This window comes from Stegastes partitus, unplaced genomic scaffold, assembly GCF_000690725.1.
Source record: "Stegastes partitus isolate 25-593 unplaced genomic scaffold, Stegastes_partitus-1.0.2 Scaffold1417, whole genome shotgun sequence".
Lineage (NCBI taxonomy): Eukaryota > Metazoa > Chordata > Actinopteri > Pomacentridae > Stegastes > Stegastes partitus.
Genome location: NW_007579148.1, coordinates 153,905 through 178,552, shown reverse-complemented (window position 1 = coordinate 178,552; position 24,648 = coordinate 153,905). Strand labels below are relative to the sequence as shown.

The 24,648-nt window shown below is 46.8% G+C and overlaps 1 protein-coding gene across 1 annotated transcript in view; it reads right to left on the bottom strand.

The window, feature by feature from the left end:
* dscama (Down syndrome cell adhesion molecule a) overlaps positions 1 to 24,648 on the bottom strand; it is a 106,134-nt gene that overhangs the window by 15,295 nt on the left and 66,191 nt on the right. The window contains exons 10-17 of the mRNA XM_008299435.1: positions 14,790 to 14,936; positions 13,490 to 13,768; positions 13,089 to 13,364; positions 12,280 to 12,576; positions 10,661 to 10,936; positions 9,241 to 9,519; positions 8,963 to 9,082; positions 7,402 to 7,581 (exon numbers count right to left, since the gene is read on the bottom strand). Coding sequence (XP_008297657.1) covers positions 7,402 to 7,581; positions 8,963 to 9,082; positions 9,241 to 9,519; positions 10,661 to 10,936; positions 12,280 to 12,576; positions 13,089 to 13,364; positions 13,490 to 13,768; positions 14,790 to 14,936 — 1,854 coding nt within the window. The remainder of the gene's footprint in view (positions 1 to 7,401; positions 7,582 to 8,962; positions 9,083 to 9,240; positions 9,520 to 10,660; positions 10,937 to 12,279; positions 12,577 to 13,088; positions 13,365 to 13,489; positions 13,769 to 14,789; positions 14,937 to 24,648) is intronic.

Here is a 24,648-nt window from a genome sequence, read left to right as displayed (position 1 = left end):
GACGCCACACTAAACGCACACTAACGACATACATGGCTCATTACACCCACAGCAGAGTGTATAACAACCCTCTACTCCCAGACGCTCACACACTCCAACCCACACACACACACAAAGCGTGACTTCGCTGATATGATGGGAAGTGTCAGGCAAGAGGTTGCAAACATTTAAGCCTCATCTCTTATTCACTCTGTAGCCATTTGGGGCTCGGCTGTGGAAAAGAACCATGATTTATTTTGCATGACAAGTATGAATTTTTTGTGAGACCCATTTGAAAAAGTGAGAGGAAAGAAATAAGTGCCTGGGCTTTATGTAAACGTTATCATTTGAGAGCACAGCGACTTTCATTTTGCCGTGTAAGTGGCTCAGAGGTGGCTCAGCGTGCTGTTGTTGACACTCCTGATGCTGCGCCAGGCGACAACATGCAGGGACGGGAGGCGCCGGGAGCCAATCACACGTCTGTATGTAAACTTTAAAGGCTTTGCAGCATTTGGAGGTGATGTACATTAAAGCCACAGTGACACTTAAATAGCTGCGATTTGTTTTATGCACATAGTATTGATGACAGGGTGACTGATGATACACTGACACAGTGGTCTGATGCTGGCTTAGATGTAGAGTAATGGCCTCGACTGATACTTCAGAAATTCTACATTAACAAAGATTTTACCAGCAATGCTAGTAGTGATGGACAATATCTGTGTAAAGAAGTGAAAACAAATGGTCAGTATGTGTTTTCAGTCAGATGTAAAAGGGACGGGAAATTGATGATTAATAAATGTGAGCTAGTCGATCTATCTTCTGATTCTGGGCATTTGATCTAAGAGCCAATCAGAGGAGCTGCTCTGGACGCACAGCTCGTAGTTGGGTGACTAGAGACAGAAAGATCTGCATTCATTTATGGATGAAATACACTTTTCTTTAGCTGTATATGAAATTGTAAATGTGATAGAACTGGTCGACTAGAAGGAAAGAAGAATAGCTCATCCCATGGATTTGAAGCCAAGCTGATGCGTATATAAGACAAATTAGGGACCTGTTCCAACCACTAGTTATTTAAAATGACTGATTAAACCATTCAACGATCTGTCTCTCCTTTATTGGACGAGATATTAATTTCATGTTGCATCATTAATTTATTTTCCTCAGCCAGTTACACACATTGGTGCACAGAGAATCATTTTGCAGGCAGCAGTTCAAACGTGGCCGACATCAAACTGCATATATCCTCTAACTAATGTCGACCAAGGCACAATCACAAAAGCAAACAGATCCCTAACAATGGGAGTGTCTATGTGAGATAAGGAAGGCTGTGAGACGAGGCGCATGCAATTTGTGTGTCTATGTAAATGTGCACAAGAGTGTGTGTGTGTGTGTGTGTGTGTGTGTGTGTGAGTGTGAGGAGCCCAGCTGAGCCAGCCCTCAGGCGCACTTCGCGGTCCTGTAATTGTTGTGTTGATGTATTTCTTTAATATCCAGCAGAATTATAGGAGGAGTGAAAAAAGAGGAAAAGCAGCGAGGTGAGATGGTGGCGAGGGAGTCCCCAGCCTCAGCCAGCATCAGCTCCCCCGGTGTCGAACTCAGTCCTACACACTCCATGAGGGATCACACACACACACACACACACACACACACACAAAGGCTTTCATTCACATCTCATTGTTGTGGTTTTCAGTTCCTGTGTTCATTGCATTTGTATATTTGTGGATCTCACTGCTTTCTTGATACGAGGCTTTATATGTAGATTTCTACACATGCCAACGTCTGCAAAAGACTGAATGCAAGTACGTGTAATAGGAGGCAGTAGCATGCTGACACCGAGCAGGGAGACCTGGCTACACATGCAGCCATGGCGCCTGCACTGGCCTCCTTCAGGAGCCGGTGAGACGTGTTGCTGAGGAAAACATCTGCATTGGAGCTTGTGGAAGGCTGCAGGAGAAACAGTGTGTTTACTGCGCAGCACCAAGTGTGCTTGATGTGGAGGTGAGGAGAGCCCTGTTCCTCCACAGCAACCCAGAGGGCAGTGATGATACACGTAAGCCTGCAGGGGATTGTGGGGGATAGGCTGGCTGCTGATAGGCTACTCCCCTGAGACAAAAGCCCCCCCCCCCAACTCCCTCCCTCCCTCCCTCCCTCCTTCTAGCAGGCTCCCTTTCACCTGGCCAGGTTACCATGCCAACCAGCATCGGACAGTCTCTCCTCTCCTCTCCCCACCTCCCCCCCTCCTCCCTCTCGTCCTTTCTCTCCCTCTCTCAGAAAAAGGCCATTTCTAGTAGCCAGGAATAGAACATGGACCTGCCATTGATTTTCACAGGAGTATGATGATGATTACACAATCACAGCCTGAATGTCGCAATGCAGGAATAAAAAACAACACAGGGAAGAAAATGTGGCTAATGTTTCTAACTGGTGGTGTTAGTGATGTGGAAAACAGAATTATCCAAATGGTGGAGTCAGGAGAATAATAATAACACATAATTACAGGTGAATGGCTACTTCAGCGTCGGCTATTCAGCTGTGATCAAAGAGCGACGGCAGCGAGAGCGTCTCCGGTTCAGCAGGATGTGAAAGGTGATGAAAAGAAATTACTTTTATTTTAGCATCATTTCAGTTGGAATAATAATTATCAGCAACAAAAACGCGAAGCACCACTTTGGAAGTCGTGCATTTTGCAAGAAGAAAATCATGTTTCCTTTATTAGAAGATCTTTGATTTGCTCGTGTCCTGAACCGGTTTTTGTTCCTATGAGGCTGTTTGTGTTGCACTTATCAGACATTACTTTGAGTCAAAACGGAATAATTGGTGTGATATCCTCTCCCTAGATTTTCTGTTGATGAGGAACAGATTTCTCTAGGGGGCGCTGTTTTCTTGATAGACTGATCGACCATGAGGACAGTCACATGTCATTTTTTCCTCTAGTTGTTAAAAATAACCCCTGCTCCTGCGAATGATGCTGAACGTGCTATCTCTGGTCTGAACACTTTGTTTGTGGAGGTTTTATCAGGCTTTTCAATATCAATGCCCGTAATTACAAGGAAAACTTTGTGTGTGTCTCCTCTCCTCCATACAAAAGAGCCTCATCGGAGTGTCGTCCACGCTGAGACCACGAGGATGCTCGTCTGCATTCTACACAGGATGCCTGGCCGGCCAGCGTGAGCCACAGGGCACCCCGGCTCGATGGGCCACGAGGGCCAGACAAGAGAGGACGAGCAGGGATGCATCCAGCTCGCTGCCCTGGGGGCGCACTGTAAGTAGGCGCTGGGGAGGAGACGGCCTGGATGAGGGCGGAGGAGGGGAAGGAAGAGCGCTGTGCTGATCGCACAAAGATGACTGGTTCACTGGCCGCCTGCAATGTACTGAAATAATTCTCTTAGCTGCACAATTGGCTTGGACATGGAGCATGATAGCACATGTACGCCTGCAGAAAGGCTGCGCTGAGACGAAACCGCATAAGTAAATAAGATGAAAGAGATGAGAAAAGCACGGGGCTTCCTCACAGTTTGTCTGAAGGATGCTGTTCTTGGGAGACTGCTCGGTAACCACAGGACCATTTAGCAGTGCTCTTCAGCAAAGCCTCATTACATGCTCTGCCCTCATCACTGTGTCTGCAGACATTATGATGTCTAACAGGCTTGATTGGTCTTAATTGGCCCTGATAAACATTGAGTGGCTGTTGACTGACTCTGATAGCATCCGCTGTGGATTGGTAATGAATTGACTGAATTACATCTGTTTTGGTGGTTGATGCTTGACTGGAAATTGCATAAAAATCCTTTGTTTGAGTCTCCACCTGCAACTAGTGTCAACACAGAACAAAAACTGATTACTACTCTTATAAGGAAGCTCGTGAAAGAAAAACAAACACACACACAGTGAATGTAGGCACATTAACACAGCTCGGTCCTGGAGCAGTGAGTCTGCTGGCTGTTAGTGCAGCGGCGGCGTTCCTACTGGATGATGCATGGTGTATTATGACGAGACATTAGCCTATGCACAGACACTCATAACAATGAAAGTGCCAAGCTAGGACATCACAATAGCTGCAATTCATTTCCCGGGGAGTCCACCACAATAGCCTGGCAGAGTGGGATCTATCTAAAGCACTGCATTAGCCGCCCGGCCCATTATTCTTTTGTAATGGCTGCACTGCGCAGCACTGTAACTGTGCCTTTACATTAAAGTGCGCAGTCCTTTGTGTGAAACGTGTGTCTTTGTGTGCACTTATGAGCTTGTTTGTTCACCTGTGTCGAGCATATGACCCAGTACCATCTTCACCACGCACGTCCCCGCGCTATAGATCGCAGCGCTTCTGATTGAATCTATTGATTTCCCAGTGTTTGTTTACTGATACATCAAGCCACATTTGGACAGCCAATAATACACAGCGAAGATCATACTATCCATCACGTGAGTACTTCAGCATGCGTCAGCTTGTGTGCCTCCCTAATTGGCTCCTAAGCCTCTTAAGTAGCCGCCACTGCTCAAGTGGTGTAGGCTGGCCTGAATAAACAGCATGAAAACAGCACAGAGTGTACAGAACATCACAGCCTCAGATGTTACAGCGTACCTGCAAGAAGCTTTAAGGGTTAATGAACTCATTGTCTGACACACATGCACACACATGCACACACATGCACACCGGGGAGCTAGAATGAGGTGTGGCTCCCCTGGCGTCCAGAGAGATTCAGGTTACTACAGACTGGAGGCACAAACCAGGACAGCACAGCCACCACAACAGCCAGATACAGTAGGCGCAGAGCACGGCCCTGAAGGACTGCAGCCACACTCACAAGCACAGATCAAGTCATTAAGAGCTCAGAGAGAGCTTTTCTAGCATTTCTATAGGTCTGATATTAAAAGTCTGTCCAACCAGTGAACACGTTTTGCTCAAAATGACAAAGCAGCAGCCGTCAGCGAGCGGCTGCACAGAGTTCAGCTCAGAGAAGTCCGGCCGCTTCATTGCATATCGTCAGGTCTGGATCTAACAATGATTTAATTACAGATACCTCGTTTAGTCTGACAGTCCATGAAACACTGAAATAGTTTCATTTTCTGTTCATGACTCAGAAGAATTCACTTCTCTCACAGTTTCTGCTCTAAAGTGTCTCTATGACAAAAACTTACGTTTACACTCATTTGCTCTTGTTTGTCAACAACAGATCCACAGAAATGTAATTAACTAACGAAGCAGAACGTCACTGTAGTGGCTGCAGTGTAGTCTATAGGCCAGTGGTTCTCAAACTGGGGGTCGGGACCCCCATGGGGGTCCCAAGCTCATTTCAGGGGGTCGCCAGATGATTGTATAAATAAATAAATAAATAAATAAATGAATGAATGAATGAATGAATGAATGAATGAATGAATGAAGCCTGCATCTATCAGGTAAGTGTGTATCAGGACTGTCAGCATTAAAAGTCTTTACTTCTTCCCACTCCTCTATCAGACTTGTTCATATTATGATTCGATGATGTTATTATTCTTTTTTGCTCTTTTTCAAGTTATTTTCTTTTGTTTTTAAATTCTTTTCTCTTTCATTTGCTTGAAATAAATTAAACTCATTCATTCATTTAAAAGAAATGATCGTGTTCATGTAAAGAGAAGAATCTGTGGGATTAACATTCATTTTAACGCATTAATGCACGAACAACAAAGTTATAGTAACGAGATATTAACAGTTCAAACGGCGGGTCGTGGCTCTGACTGCTGTCGGCCATCTTGTTCTGATGTTTCTGTGCACTGGCTCATAAGCTCCAGAAACACGTCGTCTGGAGAACTTTGTATGTAAATGAGCAGACAAACGGAGAGCTGGCGAGATGGAAACCTCCAGTTCAAGGCCCAGAACACGGAGAACCGAGCACCAGCATTCTGGATCGGATCTTACAAAAGAAAACACTTCAGGGATGTCGTAGAAAAGATTCTTAATTGAAACCACACTTGAACAACATGAGGGACTGAGAGCTGGTGCATCCGCGGCTCTGTGCTCGTCTGTTGGGCTGTGAGGGAGCCGGACAGGCTGGACTCAGACAGGACGGGTCATAAAGGAGTTCTGGCCCGTTTGGCTGTGGCTGGCAGACAGTGAGACACTCAGCAGGGAGTCCTCTGCTCCGGCTTGATAAGAGCCACAGGAGCCTCATCTAACAGTGGCTGATCAAAATGAGCACCCAGCCACAACAGAGCGGCCGGAGATCACACAGTCTGTTCACACAAAACCACAAACCCACAAACCTGCAGCTCCACCAGCTGAAACTCAAAAACTGTAAATTTCTGTAGAATGCAGATGTCTGTTATTAAGACAGCACTTGCTCTTAAAAACATTTTCACTACAGACTGCCTTCAGCGTCTCTGTCTTTGGTGGATAAATCATGCATTACTTTCATGCTTTATTAAATGCTCTTTCAGCCTGAAGAGGGCAGTGTTCTTATTAGAAAGTGTCACATCAATACAAAAACACAGTGTAGTGAAGCCATAATTGAAATGTCTGTGAATTTAATTTCAGCTGAGGAAAGGAAATGCTTTAAATTGCTGTGAGTTGTTTCAGTGCTGCATAAGTCCTGCCTGGTGCTACAGGTCCATAAGACCACGTCTACAGTCAGGATCGTGGTCATGATCTTTGGACGACGACTGCTAACATTCAACGAGTGAGCACATCAAAGTAGTTAGCTTGTGCCGATGTACTGACTCCTATTTGTTCCTTTCCCCATCCGTCCTACACACTGGAAAGTGTGGGTGCATCAGTTGGAGTCACTGGTTTTTTCCCAGAGCCACGCTTTATATGAACATCAGGTCTTCTTCAGCTCACACTGAACAGACAGATACTCAGTGTACCATTGTACCCTTCACACAAACATACAAACATCAGCCATGCAGGCAGCAGAGGACCCAGTTGGTTCCATAAAAGAGGGTTTGTGCTGCACATGAACTCAGCATCATCTCCTGCAAACATTAAGGTGAGATAATCCTGCATCATAGAGAGAATACCTAAAGAGGAGAGAGGAGGAGGAGAACAGACATGGATGATCCATTCCTCCTCTCACCTCCCTCTGTACTCCTCGGCCCTCGTTTCCACATGGCAGCTCCTGCCTGCCTGCAGAACTCAGGGCTTAATGGAGGGGAGCTAAGTCCTCGGCCACACAGCACATAAATGCTGTACTTTCTCCAGGAGATGCAGTGGCGGTGGCGATGTGCGTTGCTTTCGTGGGATTCATTCAGGCAGAAAGCACAGCGCAAGCACCATGACGGCATCTTGCTGGTGGCCTGGCTGTCACAGAACTCCACTTCAGCTCACTTCACATTTTGCTTTATGTTCTCAGCAGCACTGAGCATCCAGGACGGCTGACGAGGGAAAGCTAAGTGTGTTAAATGTACACTGTTGAGCTCTAATATGTTTCCCTTGACACTTACTTTTGACATTGAGATACATGGACTTGCTGACATCAGCCCCGACGTCATTGCTGACTCTACACAGGTAGAAGCCGCTGTCTTCTTCCAGCACGTGCTTGATGAGCAGAGAGCCATTGACCAGCACCTCGATCCGAAAGCCTGAGTTGAGGGCGATGGGTTTGAACTGAGGGACTCCGGCGCCTGTTAGAGCCAGACATGGGTTAGTGCTGAAGCAACACAACATTCACAGTTTGCATATCGTAGTTTAATGTACATGCTCTGTTAAGTGTTGGAGGATCCAGCTATCACTGAAGAGCAGGTCAAGCAACACAGAGAACAGAATGTGTGATCTCTCATTCATCATGTGATCACCATGAAGGTGGAGCACTGAACTGCTCCCTGTGCAACTAAATAAGTTCAGACTTGACTTTACGACTGTATAACCTGTTTATGCAGCGAGTCCGATGCCTGGTCAGTTATAGTTCAGTGAATAAATCAGAAATCACAACAACTTTGGTTCTATAACATTAAAGACTTAAATGCATCAGAGGAAAAAGCCCACAGCTGTGTGTCAGACCAACACGATGTACAGGAAACAGACAGCAGCAGGAACTCTGAACACACCCATCACAGAGGTGCTGGATCTCATCACAGATACCAGCACATCTGAAGCAGATGGTCCTAAACTAGTAGGTGGCAAAGGCAGTGAGAAGAACCGCTGAAGAACAGGAAGTCCAGTCCAAAGTCTGTAGGACCGTTCAAAATGTAGGCTACAGGCAAAATAACACTCAGTGATAAGGCCTCGTGTGTGTGTGTGTGTGTGTGTGTGTGTGTGTGTGTGTGATGATTTAACTGCTGCATACATGCACAGGTGTGATGTGTGAGCCGGCAGCAGGTCGGTTCACTGATCAATGAATCCATTCATTCAGTTTCCACTGTTTGCTGATTACGGTGTGTGTGTGCTGACGTAGCTGTCTGTGAGTTGGGCTGAGGAGATTCTGGATGACCCAAAAATAAACACCTAAATGCTGCATACAGGAGAAGCCAGGTCTCTGATCAGTCTGACCCTTCAGGTGCTGGTCTAACTGAAAATAATAGGAGTTAAAACGTGACTCTGACACATCGGTTCCATGAGCATCTCACCGGATACCAGAAAGCTGCAACAACCTCAGCTCAGCTGTCACAGCGACGACAACGTCACCATCAGGTCTTTGTGTTTGGTATTCGTCCAGCTCGGATCCGATTTCATAGTTCGACAGTTTTTCACTTATTTCCTTCTTGTAGAGAAATAAAAAGCTCTCCCTTGAACAGCTGCTGCTTGTTTGGACTGGAGGTGGGTGTTTTATGCATCCAACCCAAGGCTGTGGACATTATGTCGGTTGTGCTGGCATTTGCAAAAAGATTATCTACCACAGAGAATAAGATTGCTGTAGGACAGAAAAATTATCTTTCCACTCAGCATGATTGTCAAAAGAGAAGAGGGGCAAGTTGGAAGTCTTTGAAAGCCTGTAAAACATCCAAAACCCTCAGCAAACCTCAGAGGGACAGCTGTGTGTAGCTGTATGTAGTGTGTGTGGTTTACCTTTAGAGTACTCCCACTGGATGGTGGGAACAGGGTAGCCTTCAGCTGAGCAGTTCAGTATCACTGCCTTCCCATAGATGCCGTCCTGGTCCTTAGGTTGCACCACAAATTTTGGAGGAACTGCAGGTAAAGCAACCTTAGCATTAGGCAGTTTCATTTGAAAACCCAACACAGGCCCACTGGTCACACTGACATGTTGGTTTATGCCACTTTTGATGCATTCTAAGATACAGATGGAGTTAAAATGCAGCTTATGCACTCCCTTCCATCCCTCTCACCTCGGACGATGAGCTGGCTCTGGTGCTCCACGGCAGCAGCTTGGTTGCGTGCGATGCAGGTGTAGTTGCCGTTGTGCATCAGCGTGAGATTGGAGATGCGCAGGGAGCTCGTGAAGTCGATGTTGTCTATGGTGACACCCAGGCTGGCTGGAATCGGCCGGCCATCCTTCTGCCAGGTGATGAAAACGGGTTGGTCGCCAGACATGACCACGCAGGGGATAAACACTCGCTGGCCGATTGAAAACCGGGGAAACTCAAATGGGTGAATTGTAGGTGGGACTGTGGAGGAGACATGCAAATTAATTTTCCCCGCAGGAGTATTGCCACAGGCCTGTGGGTAACATGTCCATAATCCAGGTTTCAGCAAATGGTGCTCAAATCATTCGCCGCTGGTGCACATCAACAGACAACAGCTGTCATGGCTGAGCTCCTCCACAAAGCACTCAAAGAGCAACTCATTAGTCACAAGTCTCTCTTTATCACCTGGCTTTCATGTCAGAACATCGTGCTGTGGTAATTTGTAGGAATGCAGAAATGTTTTATTGCCTCTCCCCATGTGGAGCAGCTGAGTCTCTCTCAGACAACATGCATATAACATTTGCTCTCACTCTCTTCTGCTCTCTGGGGACGCTGTAGCCATCGTGAGAACCAGATGCTTTGGAAAATTAATGATTTAAAATAACATTGGAATAAGCGGCACTTCAGCGCTTATTTAATTCACAACAAAATAGGCATAATAGGCTCCTGGGGATTCCCTCTCGGCAGCGGTGGAATGCTAAGCAGCCGAGAGGCAAATTAGCCGAGGCGGAATCGCGGCGTAGCTTTGTCTACGCGGTGTGATTTCCCCCTCGCACACTCGTTAGCACGTCAAGACCCGCCAGAGAGAGGGGGGTGGATTTGCCCATCCGACATTTCAAATTATGCAGCGTCATTGAAGAAAGAGAGCCATCTGAGGTTATCATCATCTGGCTCGGCTCAGTGCCGCTGCATATTCAGATGAGCTTCAGATAAGCTGGCCGGGATGATGGAGAAGGTGCCTTTCTATCAGTGATGGGAGGCTTTCTCACAGGATGTGATACACAAATATCCCTCTGCATATCTGTGTTTGCTGCAGCTCGGGAAGGCAGATTGTACAGTGACGCTTTAATGTACCGTTTACATGTGAAACATGGCCATTGGATGGAAACAGAACAGGCCAGTGTACGGACCGATAAAGTGCTGCCCCATAGAAATCCAAACATGAATGTACTTCACAAACACTGGAGTGTGACATAATGTGTATGCACAGCTCAAACAAAGCTGCTTACTTGACGCTACAGATTGGTAATATTCATGGTGGATGATTGCACGCAGCTACCAACACAAAGTGTGAAGCTGCTTCCTGTCCATGAGCTGTGTACCTGCAGACAGAGGTTCATACCTTTCACAGTAACGTAGACGCTCTGGTGGGTGGACAGCTGTGGCTGCACCAGCACATTACACGTGTATTCTCCTTCATCCACATCCTTCTGCACGTCAAACAGCTTCAGGGTTCCGTTGTTCTCGAAGGCCCGCTGCCGGTGGTTGTACGGCAGCAGATTGGAGTCCTTGTACCACTTGATGGAGTAGTAGGGGTAGCCAATGACACGGCAGTGGATGTACATGTCCCGCCCAGCGATGGCAGTGAGGTTTTTCATTGGTCTGATGCTGGCAGGCCCTTGAAGGACACATTAGAGAGACAACTCTCTTAAAATGATTTTGAGGCGGGGTGTGGTGTAAAACGAAGCTGTGCTGTGTTGTGTGTGTTTTCAAGACACCACAAAGTTTCCATGCCTTGATTCATTCTGATAGAAAGCGATTCAAACACCACCCAGATGTGCTTCAGATTGCCTGATTCAGTTTGCTTGTAGTCACTCAAAGAAAAGCATCAAAGCAAATCAAACAGGGAGTGGAGGTCCTCTCCAGTCCTCCCATCCTGCTCCAGTGTCCTTCCTATCAAATGTGCATTCTGGCTTCTCACAACCAGGAACTGGTGCACTCTTCTGTTTGAGACTGTGGTGAATATTACCTTCTGCTCCCACCTCTTTGGCGCTGCCTCTGATTGCCTCTGACAAGCATTAGAGTGAAATGTTCCCTTTCTCCACTCATGGAGCTATTATCAAAGCCATTACTCATGTTGCCGGCTTTCACACGCACTTGTGAAAAACCAACAGAATAACCAATAGGCTTCCATAGCTCAGTGTCTATCAGGGAAATGGACTATTAGGCTTCGCTTTGAAGCACTGGAGAAGACAGTTTAACTAGGCTCTGTAGTGTACTTTGAGCACAAGCATATCCTGGGTTGCTACTCTCTTTAGCACGATTAAGGAGCCAACGATGTGAGAAACAGTCATTACACTTTCTCCACAATGGCACCTGTGGAGATTTATCTTCATTGCTTGGCTGCATTCGGCATCCATGGACCCTCGCTTAAGGGCTGGAGGATCGCCCTATTTAGCCTTACAACATGCAAGAATGAACACAATCAAATTAAACCAATCAGTGTACAGAATGTACCATTCCCTCTCTGCAATAGAGAAATACTAATGGCCCTGCACCAAGCACAGAAAGCCTGAGTGCCCCAGTATTACAGCTACATGACAACAGCAATCCAGCCAACCATGTCTCTGTAGAGCGCACACAGCATTACAGTCAAACACGGTAGTACCAGTAAATCACTCTAATGGCGTCCCAGTATAAAGCTATCAGCAGGTGTTTGGTAGGAAGCCGGGCATTAGAAAAGTTAATGCTGACACAGTGACTGATGACAGGAGAAGCTACTGCTGGAGGAGAAGAACTGGAGCAAAGCTGCTTTATACGGTTTATAAACGTGGGAGAAACTTGTGACACATCTGACGACAAAACCCGAATCCTCTGAATGAACTAGTCGGGCATTCTGTCAACATCTGCACATCCGGGCGCTTTGAAACCAGCCAATTAAAAGTTATCACACCAGAATAACTCAAGACATGTTGATGTGTGTATGTGAAGGTGTGCTGGAAGAGTTGATCTGACAAGCACCTCTTACGTTTATTCGCGCCTGGTAGGAAACGGTCCCGGCCGAGTTGTTGCAAATGCAGCGGTACACTCCTCCGTCGGGGACCTGGGTCTGGCTGATGTTGAGGTGGCTGACCACATGGCCTTCAGTGTTGGTGTAGTGGGAGATGCGGTGGCGACTGTCCCGTACCACGGGCTCATCGTCCAGAGTCCACGTCACGCGGGGCTCCGGCGTTCCCTTCACCGTGCACGACAGCGACACAAACTCGTTGATGTTGTAGACCTTCTCGCTGAATGAAGCCAGAATCTTCGGGGTTCCATCTGGACAGAGAAACAAAATCTCATGGCAATATTTATTTTATCATCCTCAACTAAACACTCCTATAATGGCTGATCAGAAAACATTTCTGAAGCCTTTTTAGAGAGAATCTTTAAAATCAAGACTGATTTGCACTCCTTTTCACTGGAGCCCATGCATGTGTGCTGTTTAAAAAGCAGAGTCAGAGAGCAGAGCAGATTCATTTAGCTCCTTTCTCTGGCTCCACAACATCATTGATTATCAATATTCTGCTTATATTGGTGCGGTCATGTGATGCAGACACTGCAGCAGCTTATGAAACAGTCTGCACGCCTGTTTCAGAGAATCTAATAAAGAGAGCTGCGCTACACACAGCAGAGATGAGCACAGACATGCAGTTTGGACCCACATGTGCATAAACAAACACCAGCGCACACAATGCAAAGCGCTTCTATGTGCCAAATAAATCCCTTATTCTGTCCTGTATGTGCTGTATGATAACCTCCCACCCACACCTCTCCCTGTAAGTTCTCACCTTCCAGGATGACTTGAACAAAGTCCTGGGCGGACATCTTGCCATGTCTAGCAAAGCACTGATAGGCTCCTCCATCGCTCTTGGCCATTCCAGCCATGACCAGGTTCTCTCTGTTCTGGCCTGTCATGCGGACGCTGTTGCTGGGGTAGATGAGCTCTCCGTTGCGGTACCAGGACAGCTGGTACTCCTCAGAGCCGGTTACACTGCAGGACAGTGAAACCTGGCTTCCCACGCTGCCCTTCACCTTCCGCGGACTCACCACAACTTTCAGGGGCTCTGTAGGTAAGAGAGGTAACAGTTCAGCAACTGCTTCAAGATAGGACGATGGTTGATATAAGTTCTCTACAGTCTGAAATGTTAAAAATGTTTGTGGTCCCATACCGCGGCCCAGGAGCACTGACCTTTCACCAGCAGCCTGCCAACCACCTCGGCGTTGCCGTAGCCGTTCCACACCTCACACACGTACGTCCCCGTGTCGCTGGACTGAGCGCGCTCTATCAGCAGGCCCGTCACACTCTGTCTGAAGCGGGTGTCTGGCTCCAGCGGCCGGTTGTCCTTCAGCCAGCGGTATTTGGGCGCGGGGTGACCAGAGGCCTTGCAGGGCAGCTCCACTCGATGAGACGCCATCACCTCACGACGCTCAAAGCTGTCTAGGATGTGGGGCGCTGAGTTGGTGGGATCTGCGGGGGCCAAAGCACAGGAAGAGATTTAGCTATTCTTGTTGTCTAAACAATTTCAAACTTAATTTTTAGAGCATTCAGGTGTGGCTAGTAAAGTATAACCTGGAATCATTGGTAAAACTGAGTATTTGTATTTATCCCCATAATACTGGTCTCTGGATAAAATGCATTCACTGAGAGCGTCTCATGTTTTATGGTCATCATGCTGGTCCAGTGGCTGAAGGGAAACTGATGCCGCTGATGGCCAGGCATGGCATCCCCAGAAGTTAGGGTGACAAAAATCCTCTTCATACTCAATATTCCCATTTAACCAACAATGGCATGTGGACACAAGCTTAAAGAGACACTCCAGCAATTTAGCACTGCACATATAAGACACAAGACAAAGTGTAGATGATTGTAAATTGAGGGGACAGAGGTCAACATAGTGTGATTTTTAGAGTCCTGGTTTAAGCTTCCTTCCTCCCCACAATACAGCTCCACAGGGTGAATGTCTGCCACCCTATAACACAGGCTTCTGTTCAAATCCACATTGTGTGGAGTGTCCCTTTAAATGGTTTAAGGAAAAGAAGGGAGGTTGTGTGTCCTGAGACGCTCCCCCACACTGGCACAGCTCTCATGACCTTTATCACATGCCAGCCCCTCTTTAATTCAAGCGTTTTTTTCCTGTCAGCCTCCATTCGGCTCAAATGATCTACATGATTTTCTACAAGCACACATTTATTTCCATATGGCCCTCTGTCATGTGCGCACTATTTTTGAGACGGAGCAAAATCAACAGTTCAGCGGCTGTTCAGCACGTATTACTGTATGACTGAGTGGTTCTGAGGACGGAGACCATGCTCCACATTACTGGCCCTTCATGTTTCGTATCGCTTTGTCCACTTGTGTCACATTTAGTCTGGCACACATTAAAGTATCTCTACTTATAAAAAAGAGAAATAGAGCAATTCAGCACCATGTGATGTGGTGCATATGTGCCTGTGGACACTGCTGATGCATCCTTTCAACATGGTCTTACCTGAGACAATGAGGCGGGCGCTATTGCTCTGTCGGGTCTCTCCTGTGTACCGATGGCGTGTCATACACCTGTAGTTGTACAGCCCGTCTTCCATTTGCACATCCAGGATATACAGGGCTCCCGTGGATGTGATGAGAAACCGTGACACTGGAAACAGAAAAAAAGAAGAAATTAAATAAGTGCACATTACTGACATGCTGTATGTTAAACTGCTACAACAATAAAAGATCATCTTTAAAATGACATCCTGCATAAACGCTCCACCTGCCTGTGGGCCACTCACTACCAGATATGTCACCTTTATGCGACCTAGCGTCTGAGCACCGTATGTAGCCTCTGGTCAATCAGGATAATGTTGGACATTTGGAAAAGCTGTTTGTAGCTACGGTGCAGGATCTCCTCATGAATCACTGAGTCCCTACTCGGCTTAATCTGTCTGGTATAACAAGAGCTACAGAAAAACATTGAATAAAATACAACAAAATAAAAATGAAGTGTGGTGTGACTTCACTTTTACACAACAGAAATACACTCTATACATTATGATGACATATCCCTGTGGTTTGACTGCAACATTATGTCCCTACAACCATCCATCCATCATCTCTACACCTTCATCCTCACCAGGGTCATGGGGGGCGGGGCCTATCCCAGCTGACTCAGGGTGAAGGCAGGTTCACCTGGACAGGTAACCAGTCTATCACAGGGCTACACTTAGAGACAGACAACCAAGCACACTCACATTCACACCTACGGACAATTTACAATCACCAATTAACCTCAGCATGTTTCTGGACTGTGGGAGGAAGCCGGAGAACCCGGAGAGAACCCACGCTGCACGGGGAGAACATGGAGACTCCACGCAGGAAGATCCCGGGTGTCCTCACCGGGACGCCAACCAGCGACCTTCTAGCTGTGAGGCCACGGTGCTTACCACTGATCCACCTGCAGCCCTCCCTGCAATCACTGTCTTTTAGAAAATGCCAACATACACTTAAATGAACTGAAGTGCTTTTTCATGTTTTGCCAACCTGGTGGCATCTGAAACACTGTGAGACACATGAAGAGAACAACTACAGATCAGTTGCCTTCTGAGTTCATCACAAGAGGCATCAGTGCTGCTTCTCAGTCACAGGCTATAGAGGAGGAAACACATGTGCTCATGTTTATGCACTGGATTCACCAGCTTACACATTCTAAAAGAAGGAAATACAGAAAATCCAATATTGAAGTCTCTTAGCAAATATTTGCAAGTCAAGTGAGGTACACAGCTCTGTGTGATGTAGTCACCAAACATCTGCTGCAGCCCATTTAGCTCAGCGCAGCTCTGAGGCGCAGTGACAAGGCTGTGTGTTGTGTAGAGTGTAACACAGCTCGTTATCATGTAGCTCATCGCTCTCCTCTCTCCCTCTCTCTCTCGGGGGAGACTCTCTCTCTCAGGTTCTCTCTCTTTCTTTCTGCTCCAGACTAAAGCGCAGGGAGCCGGGATCACAGAGCGCTTTGATAAGGTATGGCTGTGTAGGTCGGATGTGCTAATATCATGCTAATATAATGCTAATTTGTGTGAACACATGGAAGTGGAGAGAGGTTGTCAGTGTTTATGAGGAGCGATGTGTGCTGTAGCTGGTGGCTGCGGGGGTATCTCATGTCACCGATGATGGAGAAGCCAATCTGGGACGGGATCAAACGGGGCCGCCGTATGGAGAGGGATCCTGGCAATACTGCTAGAGATGTCATAATGCAGATTTTATGAGGTGTTGAATTACCCTCATTTAGACCCGTCATGACAGTTCAACACAGATTAAGACTGCCGGTACCAGGTCCTGCACAGCACATGCCTAAAATAATGGAAAGGGCTGTAATAGTGCAAAATGTGATCATTGTGCAGGAGATGATTCTGTGCAGCAGCCCGACCATAAATCACAGATTACTGCAAACATCAGGAAAATCAAAGTCACAACCGGCATCTAGATTTATGTTTTGGATTTTCCAGGAAGCCTCATTGGTAAGTTCAGCACAAAATGAGCTAAACTTTTATTATGAATCCCCGGACAGTGTTGGTGCAATAAAAAGGTAGGAATGGGGGAGAAACCAGAAGGAGAGTGAGGATGCTACGGTGAGCAAGTGTTGACCCAGTTAGAAATGAGAGACCAAGGATTGGATATCCTGAAGGAGGTTTTTTTTCAGCCTGTGGCTGAGACACTTTAATATGTGACAGACAACGAGTGATAAAACGAGAGCAAAGGGACAGGTGTGTGTGTCCATAGCTGGTAATTACTGAAGCACCGAGACGAGCCAGAACATCACATTTACATTCCCCGGCTGCAAATGCAGTTTGTCTTCAAGGAAAGAAACCGTTCAGAGAAAGCAGATATGAAAGGAAGCGGGAACGCAGGCTGTCTCCTCGGTCTTCCCTCTCTCCTTTTTCCTTCTTTCCCTCTGAAAGTTGTCTGGCATCAAAAGCTGACAGGCTTATGAATGAGAGGGGCTTTCATTAGAACAGACAGCCTGTCACTGTGACAAAAGGCCTGGCCTGGGAGAGGGCTGCACGCCTGTGTTTTAAAGGCACGTTGAAACAGACACACACACACATTCAAACATATGTTTCCATGCTTCTGTGTACGCAAGTCAGGTATCCGATATATGCAAGAAATCCCGTGTATGTTCAGTCCTGGAAGCACTGTAAAAGCCATCATTACACTGCACTGGTCCAGGACTGCTCCACTGCTGCTGAACAGGTCAGTTCTTATGTACACTAGAGCCAGACTACGCTGCTCAGAAACAGAAATGCACTTTGTGCCACCTTCTGGTTTGTCACACAAATGGTTCAGGTCTGCATGATTCCAAGTGCACAGAACGAAACAAGAGAAAGTGACATCCGGTGCTGATGCACACGCGTACAGGATGGCTGCAGCAGAGCTGGCCAACCCTGCCCCCAGTTCTCATTCACATCAAACCTTATGTCTTGTTTTTAGTACATCTGGCAACGGAGCCTTTTGTAGTCTGATCCCTCCCTGGCAGTCTCCTGCAGATATATCCCTGATATCCACCCACTGGGTCCAGGAGAGGCATCTCATGGTACCGACTAACCATCACCTCTGTGAGGAACAGAACGCCTCTATGGGGGAGAGGAATGGGAGGAAGGTGGAAGACGAGCACCAGTGTGCTGGTGTGAGCTGGAGTCACTCTGGGACTGAAGGAGACATGCAGCTACCAAACCGTCTGCAGTCGTCCATCCAGGGCGAAGAGTTCACACATTTTTATATTTTCCTGCTTTTTGATGTCGTGACATAACTGTCGTCTAGTTAATCATAATTTTGTGTGATGTTGATTTTAAATATCAGTTTGCCAGTTTCACCAGAATGTGGTCACTAAATGCACATTATGTCCATTTTATTTCCGGTTCTCAGCTCCACCAGACTGTAACACAGGAAGCTAAGGGAGACATCTGATAATACTGGATTAGTGTAATGTGGTGTTTCACTTTTAAAGGACAACAGCGTCAAAGGTCAGTCTGTTGTTCTTTAGTTCCTGGTCAGCTTCACAGAAAGCCGTCTGACACTTCTGAGGTGACCAAACAAAGTCAGCAGCCAGATGGAGAGCAGCATCTCTTCACTCGTCTTCATCCTGCACTCACCGTACCACCAAGCCTTTTGTTTAGACAGAAGCTGAACTGTTGGGTGGTTTCTCAGTAATCAGAGGTCTGATTGTTGTAGAGCCTGAACCTTCCAGTGCTGCTCAGGAGTAGCAGGAGATAAATTATACGTGTATATATACGTGAGTAAAACGCTGCTGTGAAGGCCAGACTTAGACCACTGCAGTCCGAACAGAAGGTGGTGGTTGGTATTCCTTTGAAATATAAAAAGTGTTCTGGGCTGTTGTAATTGATTACATTCATGGTTCCTGGTTAGATTCCACTTCTTTCTTCCCCCAGCCTGCTGGCGTTCACCACCACCAACACAATCGATTGTCTGACACAGAGCTGCAGGCCTACACCACTGTGTGTGCATGTCCTTGTAAGCTGAGGGCATTTCTGTGTTTGCTCCTACCGCTGCATTTATCTCACATCCCACTGGCTTGTGTGTCTGTATATTAAAGTCTTTGTGTGCGCGAGCGGACATGTTTCTATGCACGTGTGCATGCAAGTGAGTGTGAATGTGTTTATGCTGCATACAGCTGCATGGAGGAACGGTCAATAATAACGATCGAAGGCACTCCACTACGCTTTTCCTTGCTCCTCTCTGCTCCACCTACTGCATACTAACGCTGCCTGAGAGACAGCCTCCACTGTTCTTGCAGTTTGTGTGTGAGCATGCTGGACATATGAGCACGTGTTTGTGTCCACACCTGGGCGTTTTAGTGTATATTTCTGAAACTATGGCTTCACTTCACCCCAGGTGGCTTGCAGGACTATCAGTCGTCTCCTCTTCCCTTCCTCGGCCCGCCCAGCTGCTTTGGCATCATTGGTGCCACAAACACAAGTCCCTTTCTGTGGATCCACACTCAATAGCTTCAATTAATCCCCATATAAGCCACACTGAGCCTGCAAGTAGACTCTTTGTTCACTTCAACTGGGAGGCTTCGCAGTTTGTCACTGCAACCAAAATTGCTTGTGAGACATAATAGAAACAGTGAGAAGAGCCTGAATTACGTCCATATTACAACGTGGTTGTCACACTTTCCACCAGGACAGCTTGCACTGGAGTAGATGTGTCCTAACTGGGCACACAGGTTAATGTGAACCAAGGACTAAGAGAAGGATTTCTTCTGAGGTGGAACACGATGACACACGCTCACATAGCTGAGCAGGTTGACCTTTGCTTGCTGGGGAACCATCTGGCCCAAAACCTGCACTTTAACTTAAAGAGTTAGCTTGGCTCCCTGAATCATTTCAGTATTCTTTAATTGAGACGTGAGTGGAGGAAAGACGAGCTGTGAGGAGGGGGTGAAGGAATAGAGAGCGAGAGAAAATAAAAGATCAAGAGAGAAAGAGCACCTCTGGGATACAACCACTCTCTGTCATCTAAAATGACTTACAAATTAGCTTACAGCTACGCGCTCCCAGTGAAGGAAAAAAAGGCACAACTTTCATATGCTAATTCAGATCATGGCTAGGCAGAGCAATTATCAAAAAAAGTGTCAGCCCCGTCTGTCTGACAGATCTCAACGGGAACCCAGAGCTTCTCTCTGCTTCGTACGCCGTCTGTCTTCCTCAAATCAAACACTGAATACAGCCCAATGCAAAGACAACGGGACGATGAAAAATGGCAACACATATAAAGCAAACACTGAATTCAGAGTCCCTATGGGTCGCATAGGATCTTTTTAGACGATTCTATCCATTGAAAATGCATGGAGACACTAAGCACACTGCTCACATGTCCAGTGCAGATCCAAGCAGCTCCTTTGGCTAAATAATTTCAAATCCACGTCTTTATGACCTTGAACACTTTAAACTGCACTTATCTGACTCCTCTGAAGAAATCTGGATTGTCTGACCTGATCAACACCAACAGTCTGGATGCCACTTACGGGAAACCCACGGAGTCAGCTAAACAATGCAGATAAAAATTGCTTCCTCATCACTCTGCTGGCAGTGTCCCCACTGTGCAACTGTCTTGGAGTGTATTAGAGAGTAGATCGTGGTCCCTGGAGACAGCCGGAGCCCACAGTGTCCCTGTAACCTTGGCCACTCAAAGTCACGCAGCTTCATAAATAAATAAATAAATGCCATAATCCATGCAGCAGCAGACGAACACACCTAAAGCCAACAAGGTACGTTAACTTGGACCCAACATTTGGAGATGCAAGTCGAAGTGTGCAGGAGTGGAGCAATTAGGCGCCGGACAGAACATCAGTGGGTGAGAGCAGACTTTAGCAAAGGCACAGCAAAGATTCATGCATGAGAATAAAACATCTGCAAATACCTCCCATTGACTGTGAGAATGCATCTTCTGTTCCACAAACAGAAGCTGAAGCCACAGTTGCATGTAAATGCTGATGAATGATCGTCTTTCTCTCACTTGATTCCTTTTTGGTCACAGAAACATACAGAAGCACTTTTTAACCGTCTGAACCTGCTGTCATGTTTCCACCATATGTGCTGCCATATTGTTTCCTGCTAGCAGAGTGTCACATAGTGACTGGCGCCAGCATTGCCGGTGCAGTCTGTGAGTAATAATGAGTGTGTGATGAGTCCAGGAGGGCCCGTGTTGTAATTAGGCCCGGTCACAGTTATTGGCAGAGTGACTCCGGTTTGATCAGGCTGGGATAAGTATCTCTGTGGAGAGAGGGGACCCCACCAATTTACAGCCCCTCTAATAAAAATCATCTGTCATTCTTACAGGAGGCACAGTGACAGCCGCTGGGGTTGCCATGGCAACACACTGGCCACCATTCGCTTAGCAAGCAATATTCCCAGTACTGTAAATGGTGGAGATGTGGAATCATGCACGTGTACTGTCCACTCAGATGTCTTACTGCTTACACACAGGAACATAAATCTGATCTTTGCATATTACTGTAACAGATGAATGTGTCCACACAGTCCTGTCAGAGATCTTATGACCGCTGGGCTCCAGGATCCAGGATCCAGGATCCAGGATCCAGGATCCAGGATGCAGCGTTCCACACAGACTGGAAAGGCCTTTGGGGAAACCTGTGATGTGTGATTTTGGACCAGATAAATAAGATGGACTTGATCTTTCCTACTTGTGTCACTGCATGCAGTGATAAATAATACTGTGCTTGGAGCAGAACATTTTTAGCTGGTCTCTGAGGGAACACGGTCCACTTTCACCTACCTTCTGTACACCGAGTTCACTCATGACACATTTAAAAAATAAATGCAAAGAACATTTTACAACTTCAACAATTAAAAACTTTACTTCTACTCACCTCCACGGCTGTGCACATGAACAACACATGAAAGACAAACAGATCCTTCAGTTATTAGAGTTAATCTGCAGTTCTGCAGAATCAGGTATCAAACAAAAGCAGAAAACCTCCTGAGCTCCGGCTTTCCGTATCTGTTTATCTGAACCCATAAGAGTTTTGAACCATTGCTAACAAACACACATTTGAAGACATCTTTAGGAAACGAAGCTTTTCACTAAAACACAGACCAAACACGTAATCAACCAATCAGCAGATTCATCGCTAGTGAACACACTCGTTAGCTGCTTTACGAGCTAAACTATGACGACGTTCATGTGAATGACTTTGACTACGAGCACATAATTAATGAAACATGCAGTCTTCAGTCAGTACATTCAGCTTGACAGAAATTATTTCACCACTTCTATGTTTTTTCTTCTGACTCGGCAGACATCCAGGAGAGCGCCGCCACGCCGCCACGCCGCCACGCCGCCACACTGGGCTTTAAACCCACACAGACAGGAAACACACCTTAGCTCAGAGGAAGACTGAACCGCTCTCTCTAGGTGCACTTCAAGTACACGTTTGGAAATACAACAATCTAAGAGCTTACACACAAACCAAGCACCTGCCCTGATTCCTCAGCACACCTGGACTACAAGCTTGAAGCAGCCTTTCTGGGCCGGAGCCCAATCTGCCGCCACACAGTTGAGTCAGAATATGCGGCTGAGCTTTTTTATTGCCGGTCCTAATCAGCAGCAGCATCCCTCTGCTCATTAACTAGACACGCGCTAGCCTCGGGCTAACGGCCTCATATGTCAGCTACAGATAAAGATGTCATCTTCTGCTTGACTGAATAAACCACTATTAAAACTAGATGCAAATAGACGTTGAACGATATTCAAATCAGGAGGCAACAGGGAAGCTTAAACCCTGAGGCGCCTGGCCTCAGCGCTGCCCCACATTTCTCTGTCGTGTTAAAAGGCAGAGAGATTTCAGATGCTGTCTGTCCTGACAGCGTCCTGTTCCAAGACATTCAAAGTCACCACTAAACAAAATGCTCAGAACGTGTTCACTAGTGACTATCTTCTTGGTAATGTGAGTTTCTTGGATGTTTCCTGAGACACAGCGGCGCCAGCAGACCACCGTCAGCAGCTCGGTCCGTCGGGCTGCTGCTCAGCACGCTGTGGGCCCGACTGTCTGCGTAGAAGACAGACCAATGAAACTCCAGCTCACCAAATACAAACAGAATCACACAATGGACACTGTAAGAATGGAGCGTGTTTGTTCTGGACTTCTTTGGCAGACGCTGACGTACGATGACAGGATGTCTCTGTTCTCTGCACAGGCAGCTGCACAAGTATCTATCAAACAAATGTTTGCCTGCAGAAGTCAGAACTGAGAAGGGGAATCTCATCACAATAGCTTTTAAATCGGAGCCTTTCAGGGTGTGTGTACGGCGTAATTATCCGGCAGTGGAGCTGAGCTATTAAACCTCTGATGGTTGTGTGTTTACAATCCTATCATTGGCCTCTCTCTGGCCAGCACTAAAGGAGCCAGTGTTGAGCCTCAGCTGTATAATCATGAATATTCATCTGTCTCTCTGTGAGGACCTCTGTGTGTGTGTGTGTGTGTGTGTGTGTGTGTGTGTGTACTGGCAAGCATTAAGGAAGCTATTGCTATCAACTCAATCACAATCCGTCACTTTGTCTGGATGTGTGGATAATAAGTCAAGCTGACAATAATTCTACTTCTCGCCAAACCTCCAACCAACAGGCTTTGTTTCTGGGGCAAACCCTCGCCTCCCCCAACAAACAAACACCAGAACGCAGTCTGGTTCCAGTCCTGCAGCTTCACAGAGCAGCACCGGGTCGGAGTTTCCTCGGCAGGGCCCGTGCTGTGTTTGCTTTTACTGACGCTGGATGAAAGCTCAGGACTGGACCAGAGGCTGTACCTGCTACCAAAGGTCTTCCACTGACACACTTATTTGTTCACACATATGGGCCATTTTTACAGAAAGTAAAGTGGTTTCCATGTAAATGTGCACAGCTCAGCTCAGCATGGCTATTAATTACATGTCCTAAGTGAGAAGCAGACAGCCCTTGAAGGCCTTGCTAAACTGTGATAACCTGAGTGTAAAAGAGTTGCTCCCATAGTGCCGTTCCCTGGAGACGCCACGCCGCCACATTCCCGCTTATGGAAAAGGACTTAAATACAGCGCTCATTGGTGTTTCATGGTAATTTGCAGTGGCAAGTGGAGCAGGCGATGCTGCTCTGTGAGTAAAGCAGAGGGGGCAAGAGGAGGATTAGATAATCAAACAGTGTGCCACTTTAAATAATCTCTGGCTCCTCTGGGGGAGGTGAGACTTAAAGCCGGAGCCCTTCTGCTTTAATTGTCTGATTTTCCCGTCATTACAGTTGAGGGCCTCAGTAATTCAGGCTTATTAAATATTCAGGAACCACACTGAGGAGGGGAGGAGGAGGAGGGGAGATGGGAGAAAGATGAAGGTGGAGAGAGAAGCAGGAGGATGTTGTGGCAGGACGAGGCACATGTGGTCACTGCTCGATAAAGACGTTCACTTTCATCCCAACTTTGAAGTGAAAACCTCTTTTATATTTATTAAAGTCTGTGCAGGGACATTTCTGCAGGTAATGATTGGATGTTCTTGCATCAAAGGATTTAGGTAAGGATGGCGAGGACACGTAACGACCAGTGTCAAGGCTCTCCTGCTCTGTCCGGTCCACAGTGATCAGGCTGTAATGACATCACACATCCTGCTGCTGTAGCTCTATAGCAGCAGAGCAGTGAGGCTGTAAAGCTCTCTCTTCTTCAGGGAATAACATGTATTCTGAAGAACAAACATGTTTGCCTCACTGCTGGTTCTGTCCAGACGGCTCAGGATACAAGTATACTGGTCCTGTACTCTGCTGGAGTAACAGTACCACAGCTTCAAAATACTGAAACACCACAAGTCCTCTCTCT